The 9,196-nt window shown below is 41.0% G+C and overlaps 1 protein-coding gene across 1 annotated transcript in view; it reads right to left on the bottom strand.

Moving 5' to 3' along the window:
• Nucleotides 1-319: 319 nt before the first annotated feature.
• ACAT1 (acetyl-CoA acetyltransferase 1) overlaps nucleotides 320-9,196 on the bottom strand; it is a gene marked incomplete at its 5' end in the record, with an annotated part of 13,067 nt that continues 4,190 nt past the window's right edge. The window contains 8 exons of the mRNA XM_008945188.1: nucleotides 320-440; nucleotides 1,710-1,867; nucleotides 2,220-2,284; nucleotides 2,686-2,799; nucleotides 3,131-3,226; nucleotides 3,769-3,919; nucleotides 5,782-5,925; nucleotides 8,471-8,571. Coding sequence (XP_008943436.1) covers nucleotides 320-440; nucleotides 1,710-1,867; nucleotides 2,220-2,284; nucleotides 2,686-2,799; nucleotides 3,131-3,226; nucleotides 3,769-3,919; nucleotides 5,782-5,925; nucleotides 8,471-8,571 — 950 coding nt within the window. The remainder of the gene's footprint in view (nucleotides 441-1,709; nucleotides 1,868-2,219; nucleotides 2,285-2,685; nucleotides 2,800-3,130; nucleotides 3,227-3,768; nucleotides 3,920-5,781; nucleotides 5,926-8,470; nucleotides 8,572-9,196) is intronic.

The raw sequence follows: 9,196 nt of genomic DNA on the forward strand, positions 1-9,196 counted from the left end.
TAGAAAACCAACCTCTGAGTAAAGGTTTTTTTTCCATGAAAATCACTTAGGAAAATCAACCAAGAAAACTGTCAGAAAGGAGCTGCTCTGAATGGCAGTAGGCGAGTTGCCAGATTTGGCTTCCAGCAGCATTTGAGAAACCAGGTGGCAGTGACAGAGGAGCCGCAGTTAGCAAACGTTCTTTATTGTCAGGTCTCAGGACATCACTGTGATTTGCCACTTTCTGTTGGTACTGTATAAAAACTGCCACTGAGTCAAAAGTACTAAAAGCCCAGTTGTCTGTGTCAGTAATCAGGTGTTCTGGGCTGGAGGCTGTGACCTACAGCTTCTCTATCAGGATGGCAGAGGCACCACCCCCTCCGTTGCAAATTCCTGCGAGACCGTACTGTCCTTGTTTCAGGGCGTGGGCCATGTGAACAACAATTCTTGCTCCAGACATTCTAAAGAAAAGAAAAGAAATGCGTGCAGCTTAGTTCTTTCCTTCGGTAATTGGCAGAATACAGTAGTACTGATTCACAGGAGGGGAAAAAATACCAGCAAACCACCAAAAAAGACCAAACAAACCTTCCACTTACATTTAGCTAATACAGGTGATTTTTCTGCTAGCTACAATACTTAACAAATAGAAGGATTCTTATACATACACAAACAAAGCTCCCACATTTATGTAAAGTTTCTTCTGGAAAAGGAAACTGTCTTGAGCCAGTCTATTATGAAGTACCTCTGCATGCAGCAAAGCTCTGTCAAAGAAGGTGACAAATGTCCCCTAAACCCCAAACTGATGGTAAAGCTTAATTTCAAACAGCTCCTTATTTGCTTACAGCTTCACAGGCTGCAGTATGAGACTTTGAGCCACCTAATGTGCAAAATCAGACATTTAAATTCATTAAATTAGAATGAATTAGACTGTCAAAGTTAACTTTTATGAAAAAAAGTCAATGAGTTTTGCAAGATTATGCCTTGATCAGAGCTTTTTATGAACCATGAAGTACTCCTTATTGTTCCTGATACACAACGTGCTTACTTCACATCTGTATGTAACTCGGAGGTTTTGAAATGGTATTTTCCCATTTCCCGTCATTCCCAAATTCCCTGGACAGTGCTGCATGACCACTCTTAGGGAGAATTAAAGAGATACACTTAAGTCATGAGCAAGTTGCAACTGTTGGGGAACAGAGCAGGTGATCTGACTCCTCTCACCAGAGGACAATTTCAAATACAAGACCCACCACCATCTCCCGGGCTATCTCCATCTGCTTCATTAGGTGCTTGGAGACTTTTGGATTCACTGCCAAAAATGCTTTGACAAGACTTGGAATTTCACTTGGCTTATGTAAGAAAAAAATCAAACTCTGTGTAGCATATCCTCTGGTATTTTCTTAAGTTTATCTGTAAATTTTATTAGCTTAACTACTGGGTAAATTATTATTGTTTATTCTGTCATGTTAGTAGTGATTTGGTTTTAATACTTCATAAATCCATATAGCTACAGTAACGAGCAAGCTCTTTATAAAAAGTAGGTGATAACTGTGAAAAGAAAAATGGGATCATGCTCTTTTCAAGGTACCCTGAAATTTAACACCTGCATTGTTACTATGTACTTGACAGCAAATTTCTATTAGCCTTCCTACTTGAATTGAACTTGAGAATTAAAGGTAAATGTGTTAGCAGTGCTAGAGAGAAGAAAACCCAGTGGTGTTCTTCCTTACCCTATTGGATGTCCGAGAGAGACAGCACCTCCGTTAACATTTACTTTTTGTGGGTCAATACCCAGCATTTTAATATTGGCCAGCACCACAACACTGAAGGCTTCATTGATTTCCCACATTGCAATATCTTCTTTCTTCAGGCCTGTCTCACTTAGAATCTAGAAGTTATAATAAAAATAATTACTACTGTGGAAAAATTAGGAAGCTAATTCTAGAAATACTTAGGTCTGTTTTGAAGTCAGTGATTCAGGCTCACATTTCAGAACCTCTGTCAGGTGGGAAAAAAGCAAAACTCAGTTACTGAAGCACAAACTGAGTTTTCACAAGAGGAGAACTGGGGAAGACCCTACACCAAGAACACATGTATGGTAAGGCTGCTGTTACGGGGAGTGCATTTAAACAGGCAGGGCTGCCCCACATCACAGGAAGGTCCACGGAGGGCTGAACCAACAATCCAGTGCTAGGAAAGTGTGTTGTTTTTAAAAAAGAAACCCTTAGTTTTATTCCTACCTTGGGAATAGCATGTGCAGGTGCAATTGGAAAGTCAATGGGATCAACAGCAGCATCTGCAAAAGCTGTAGAAGTTGGAAAAGCTGTTTAAAAACCTTTTGTTTTTACTGTACAAGATTTTTATTTTTGCAAGCAGCAAACTCTGCCGAGACAGAGAAGTTTGGAGTGTAACGGTCTGTGAAACAGGTATGTCTAAAGCTTAGTGCCTTTTTATGTGAGCCACATAATAACGTTTTCCTATTGTTAACGTTACTCCCCATAGATAGCTGTTTATGATCAAAAGCCTGTGGGTACCACCCTTGGAACCCCAAGCACTGCACTGAGGAGACGCAGCCGTAAGGCCCAAGGGCTCAGCTTTTCCCTCCCAGAACCCTCAGATGAACAGCCTACAGCGACTCCCGCTCCGAGAGCGTTTTCTGTGGGGCTGTTTTCCAGGACTGTGCTCGGAAGAGAAGAAGAATCTTACCCACTACCCGTGCCAAGGGTTTGACTTTCAGTCTCTTGGCCGCCTCCGTGGTCATCAGCAGGAGGGCGGCGGCGCCATCGTTCAGCGTGCTGGCGTTGGCAGCCGTGACGGTCCCTGGAGGAGGCAGCGCAGCGTGAGCAGAGGGCAGCGGGACACCTGCCTGCGGCGAGGCTGCACAGGCCTTACGCTGCGCCCTCCAGCGTCAACTCCCAGCAATACAACACCAGTAAACATCCAAACCGGTTTGTCACTGGCTCAGGGCCCCTGGAGCACCTTCTAACCCAAGCCAGTGCATGCTGGTGTGATGCATGCTTTTTTATCTTAGCAGAGGTTTAAAAGTTAATGGGCCACTGCTGGGCATTCAGGCTCTTGTGAAGAGTACTCTTCACTACAACAGAATCCTTGGATTTGTAGGAAATTAAGCAGTTAATTTAACAATATTTACCATTTTCTTTTTGGAAGACAGCTTTCAGCTTTGGAACTTTACTAAAATCAACGCGTTTGTATTCTTCATCTTCTGTCACTTCTATATCTGGCTTTCCTGAAATTCAGATTGGGTTTAGTATTCTACAGAACAGTCCATTCTTAAAGAGATTCTAACACAGTACTCTGACTAAATGCTGCCTTATTTAAACAACTTATTTCAGTAAAAAAATACAAACACATGTAAAGCGCACGTCAACATGCTTGTGAAAACAAAAATCATTCCTTAATCCAATTTATTAACAGCAAATCCATTTATACTACCTAGTGTCTGAATTAAAGGGGAAAAAGAATATATCTTTAAGGTAATTAAAAGGGAAATTAAACCAGAGGTGTCAAATTCAATAGCTAGTCTTCCACTTACATAAAGAAAATAGAAGATAGGGTATGTAACATTAAAGAAAATTTTAACAACAAAACCAAACCACAGGTCACTGACTGCTGTTCACCAGAAAGTCTGCATAACAGGAAATTCTTAGCTAATCTAAAAATTAGTGTTCCCAAAATCTTCATGCTTCAAGAACACAATTTTCACTGACCACAAAACCACGTTACAGCTTTCAATGAGAAACAATTAACTATCACACCTTTCCATAATACCTTTTTTTGAAATGGTGACAGGAACTATTTCATTTTTCAGTATTCCTGAATCCCAGGCTGTTTTGCTCTTTGTGTAAGAGCCTATGGCATAAGTGTCTTGCTCCTCTCGTGAGATCGTAAACTTCTTGGCAGTGTTCTCAGCACAGTTGCCCTTGGAGAAAACCAGGCACGTTAGATTTGGTATACCTGGTGAGGTGAAGTAGAAGTGTAACTGGGAAAACTCAACCAGCAGACTTCAGAATTAAATATGACTCATATTTGGTGTCTGTTTCTAATTTACACTGTCATCATCAGCAGTAACTTCTGGTTTTTTGAATATGATCTTCAGATTTAGCAAATGTTTTCTGGAACCAGATTATTAAAGCCATGAAGGAACAAGGATTTTTTTTTTTTAAGCTGGAAAACTGCATACAGAAGTAACTTTTAGAGTGCTTAGGGGTGACAACTTCTGAGACTGCCACAGAACAATGTGTTTGCATCACCTTACTCATGTTTTAATGCCATTATTAGCTTGCCTATTCCAAAGGTTACAAGAACACATCAACACATGGGGCTTACTTAGCCTTTGGGATCTGGTACTCTAGAAACAAATGAAAGAATGTACACCTTTAATAACTGCTATGAAATAAGTAGAACTAAACTATGAAGTCATTTTATATACATGTCATCACAATCACACTGATGCAATCCTAGAATCATTAAGGTGGGAAAAGACCTCCAAGATCAAGTCCAACCGTAAATCATCATTTGTTACCAACACTGTCTAAATCCTTAGTGAGAAAAATAAAAAAGAGATACTAATTTAGTCAACCTGAAAGAGATCTGTCCTTAAACAGATGTTGTCCCACCTCTCATTTCTGTAGAAAACTCAGGTAATGAACACAACCCCCTTTAGTGCCGTGTTTCTCCAGTTCTGCAAACAAGCAAGTTCACTCCCATGCAGTTAAAGAAAGTCTCCATAGCACCAGCAGCTTAGTGTATTGCCAAAACATAGACAAGAGTTAGTTCCTAAAGCCACTGGATGGGCCTTCCTGGATAGTCTCACATGGACTGTTGAAGTAAGCAACCTACAGCTGCTACAGTGAAGACAAAAGGTTCCGAAGTATCGCCCCAATCTATTAAAACTTGGTGTGTTATAACCAGCTCCTTGAGTCTCTCCCTGCATACAGGAACTAGCGAAGCCACTATTTACATTCCTGTCAAAATCCTCACAATCAAAACCATTTCTGCTGAGACACAGGAGTGGATTTCAACCAGCAGCCTAAGCAGAGAACATCACACACGGAAGCTGTGAGGTCTGTATCCAGCACGGGTCACAGCACCATGTTCTTCATGACAGTTCTCCTGTACAGCAGCAGCAAGAACACTAACTGATCAATCAGTAACGCCCTACAGCTATGAATTACCAGAGGCAGAGGTCAGAAATACTCATAGATTGACAGAAGTTGTTATCTTTCTAGAGTTCCTCACTACCTTCCTATCAGTTGTTTTCCAAACCCATTCTAAGTTGGCCGTTGTTTGTCCAGTTTAAGTGGTCATGCTGAGGACTAAGCCTATCAGCTGACTCAAACCTTCTGACAGAAGATATGAGATATGTACCTTGGGGGTGGAAAAACAAGCAGGAGAGCCTGCAGAACCATACAGAGTAGGTACCCTCAAAGACATCAATTAACTTCATTGCTCTCTCCCACAAGTACAGCAACAGCAACCTACCAGTAGCAGGACTCTGTTTTTTTTTTTTTAAATCCCTGCTCTAGGCTATTCAGACTTCAGTCAGAGGCAGATAAATATCAACATCCAATTTGCTGTCCTGTTTTGGTCTCCTTTCTATCCCTTCCATTACCATTACTACAGGAAACCTGGAAACAGAAGACTTTTTCCTCCTCTGCCCATGTTATTCCTCATTTCTAGGTTTGCTCAATGAAGCAGGCCCATAATAATTATAAGCAAGCTCTTCAAAGCTGGAGCAGGTCTGTGGTTGGTACTTTAGTACTTCAGCGCAGGAATATTTACCATGTGGATGTGGTTGTAAGCATCTGTCAGCCCATCTTTTACAATCAGGTCTTCCAGCTTTACTCCTCCGTAAGGCGTCGATCCTCTGCTCATTGTGTAGAGAACATTAGACATGCTCTCCATTCCACCAGCAACCATTACATCCTGCTCAGAGGAAACAAGGTAAAATTATTAACACCACAGCGTGTCCTCTGTGACTTCTTGTAGGAACAAATACCAGCAAAAGCTTAAGCATGGACACTTTCTGTTTCTGAGGAGTCTTAGAGAAAGAAGGAAGCGTCTTTATACATTTAGAAAGCCAACAGCAGGAACAACAGCTGGAGACAGTTGGTCCACCCTGACAGAACAACTGGACTTCTGCCTTGCATGCAGTTTTAGAAAGCTGCAAGAGCTGCCAATCCCCTGCATTTTTACTTCAAAAGCTTCTGAGATCAAATTGTCAATTTTAATTTAAACAGTTTCTTCTTCTGTAAATTTCTCATTTTTGTTCTTCATTCACAGCTCCATATCCCTATGGAACAAGCAACAGCCAGAATCTATGAGACCAATAAGAAGAGACAGAGATTTACAAGTCCCTGCAGTTTTACATAGCATTGTTTCATCTTACTACATAAAGAGAGTTGATACAGAATATGGTATTATAATTTGAAAACGCCAGCAGAAAGAGAGATGTTAATGATCACTGAACTTGAATTAAGCAGAATCATTATGGGTATTTATAAATCAGTACCCTTTTCAAGCTGAGACAAGGCAAACAAATGGAAAACCTACAAGCAGAAAAGCTATAAGGTCTGTGAGTACACCTACTGTTCAACAGCAATACCCCCAAAATCCCTAGGATCTCAGGATGGGAAAAACACACACAGTTGTGTTTAGTGGTATATTTTAAGTATGGATAAATATAAGAAAAATTCAAAGACTCACACTGCTGTGTATGTGAGTTCAACAGTGCTGTTAATACAAATTCAAACAGATTTTGCATCAAACAGCAATAAGAAAAAGATGAGAGCTTTTTTGGTTTAATTTAAGATGCAGAAAAATAATGATCTGATTCAGAATAGATTATAAACTAGACCCAGGAACAGTGACATGAAGTAATAAAGCAAAGAAAGAAGGCTGGAGACGAATGGGAAAGGCAGATAAATGAGAAAGGCAGCTGAGATAATGCAAGCAGCAACAGATCAGAGGAACAAGAGTCCTGGCATTTCAGCTCCATAAAGTGAAAGACTTGGAGACAGCGTTTCTGCAGTTGTTTATACGATGTTGCACACTGACTCAAGCCACTGGGAACCATCCCTGACTTCTGTACCACAGTCACCTCACAGCCAGCAGCCAGGAAAAACAAACAAGTATCACACCCCCTGTTATTTATAGCTCTAAGAGACTAACAACTGGCTGAGTCTCTGCTTTTGCTGAGACTGGTAGCCCAGCATGGATGATTAGCTCAGCTGAAAACTCCTGTTCTCACCAGAGCTCCTGCCCTGCATCTGTCACACTAACCAAGTGCATGAGCACTCTCACCAAGTCATGGGGCGTAAATGACTAAATCCAAAGGTAGCTGTTTACATAGATGTGCTGGGCCTGGTTCAAAGTCCAGAGAAAAGATTTTCACCAACTTCTGCAGGCACTGGACAAAGTGCCATCCTCAGCAGAGTGAGGCCAAAGCAGTTAAGTAGTTGCTTAACTCAGCTATACTGTTATTTTCACAGAAGGGACAACAAAACTTAAATATTTTACTTTTGTTCTGAACGAACAAGCAAAATAACAGTAAGCACATATCTCACTTACTAGCCACTTACATTGTAAGACAAAAATATGTATTGAACATATTGAAATATGTATTTTGTTTTTTGAAGTATTTTCACTTCAGACAAGGGGAGGTGTTCCCAAAATGCTTCAGAATATGAAATTAAAAACAGAATTCAGATGTCTTTCTTCACATTCACACTTGTCCCACATTCTTTGCTGCACCGCATTTAACGGCTTGCTGAAGCTGACATGTTCTCCCGTCCTCCCACTAAGGGATACTATTTTTCACCATCACACAGAGAATCTTAGAAGACAGTTGACAGAGATGAGCAATCCCTCTCCATCAAGCTGTCTTCAATGAAAACACTTATTCAGCAACAATAGATTCTGGTTCTTCTAAAACAATAAAAAAAAGCCTGAAACATCGTTCATGTACTTGGAAACAACCTTGCTTTCATATGTATATTTAATTAATTCAAGTATTAAAAGTGTTTGAAAGTCAAGATTAAATCTGTTTCAGCAAAAACTAAGCCTATATAAAGATTGTTTTTTTTTAAATTCTTCAAAACAGAACGCTTGAAAATTCCCTTAATTATTTTTGAGGAGCTGGGGTAGGAAGTGGGGTACGGGAAGAGCAGCAGGGAGAGGATGGAAATACCCTCCAAAAAAAATCCACCTTATTTGCTCAGCTCTAAAAATACATCTGACGATTTCCTAAGTATAATATTTATGTGTTGGGGTTTGTTTGTTTTCTGTTTTAAACCAAAACACACTTAAGTGCCTACAAAGAAGTTTGCATAAGCAAAACAGAACCTCATTAATTAGCTTTACTATCCCAGGCCAGAACTGAGTCCCAGATTGAAAGAGCTCAGTGATTAGCAGGACGTGACACCCAATGTTAGCCGTGTGGTGTTGCCTTGGAAGAGCACAACCCACGTACCTGGCTCCCACACATCAGGCTCTGTGCTGCCATCATGATGGATTTCATTCCTGAAGCACAGACTTTATTGACAGTTGTAGTAGGAGTGCAGATTGGTAGACCTGAGTCAAAGAAGGTGAACAAACAACTATATTATTGAAAGGCTAGACTAATACTTTATTGGTATTCCAGCAATATTTCACATGGTATCAAGCCCAGCATGTCCAGCATGTGCTATTTAACCTGCCAGGGCAATTTATCTACCCTCACCCTGAGTTATGAAACTTCTTGAAGACTTGTTGCTTCTCCCCTGCCAAAAACAGACTTGGGATAAGGGAGCAAGCCAGTGAAAAATCAGAGAGAAGATCAGGGAAGGGACTCCAGAACTATTCCTGCTCCTGACACCCCTACCCCTGCCTCTAAGAAGCATTCAGGACTGAAAAAGGATAAATAAGCTGTGGAATTTAGCAACTGGCAACAAGGCAGACCCCAGAAGCACAGGGAGTCACCAAATGGAATGCTGAACACGGCCAGAAGTGTTATGTGGCACTATCATTCACATGGTTATTAATGAGTTACTGGTGTTATTAAGTTCATTACAATAGTGCTGGGCTCTGCTGTGAGCAGCCTGGCTGAAGGCCACTGCACCACTGCCTGTGCCCTAGGCTTGCTCTCCAGTCCTACAGCTCTGCTACCAGCACATCACCACCACACAAGCCCTGAGATAGGGAAAGTCACACAGGGAAA

This window comes from Merops nubicus, unplaced genomic scaffold (assembly GCF_000691845.1).
Source record: "Merops nubicus isolate BGI_N331 unplaced genomic scaffold, ASM69184v1 scaffold15398, whole genome shotgun sequence".
Lineage (NCBI taxonomy): Eukaryota > Metazoa > Chordata > Aves > Coraciiformes > Meropidae > Merops > Merops nubicus.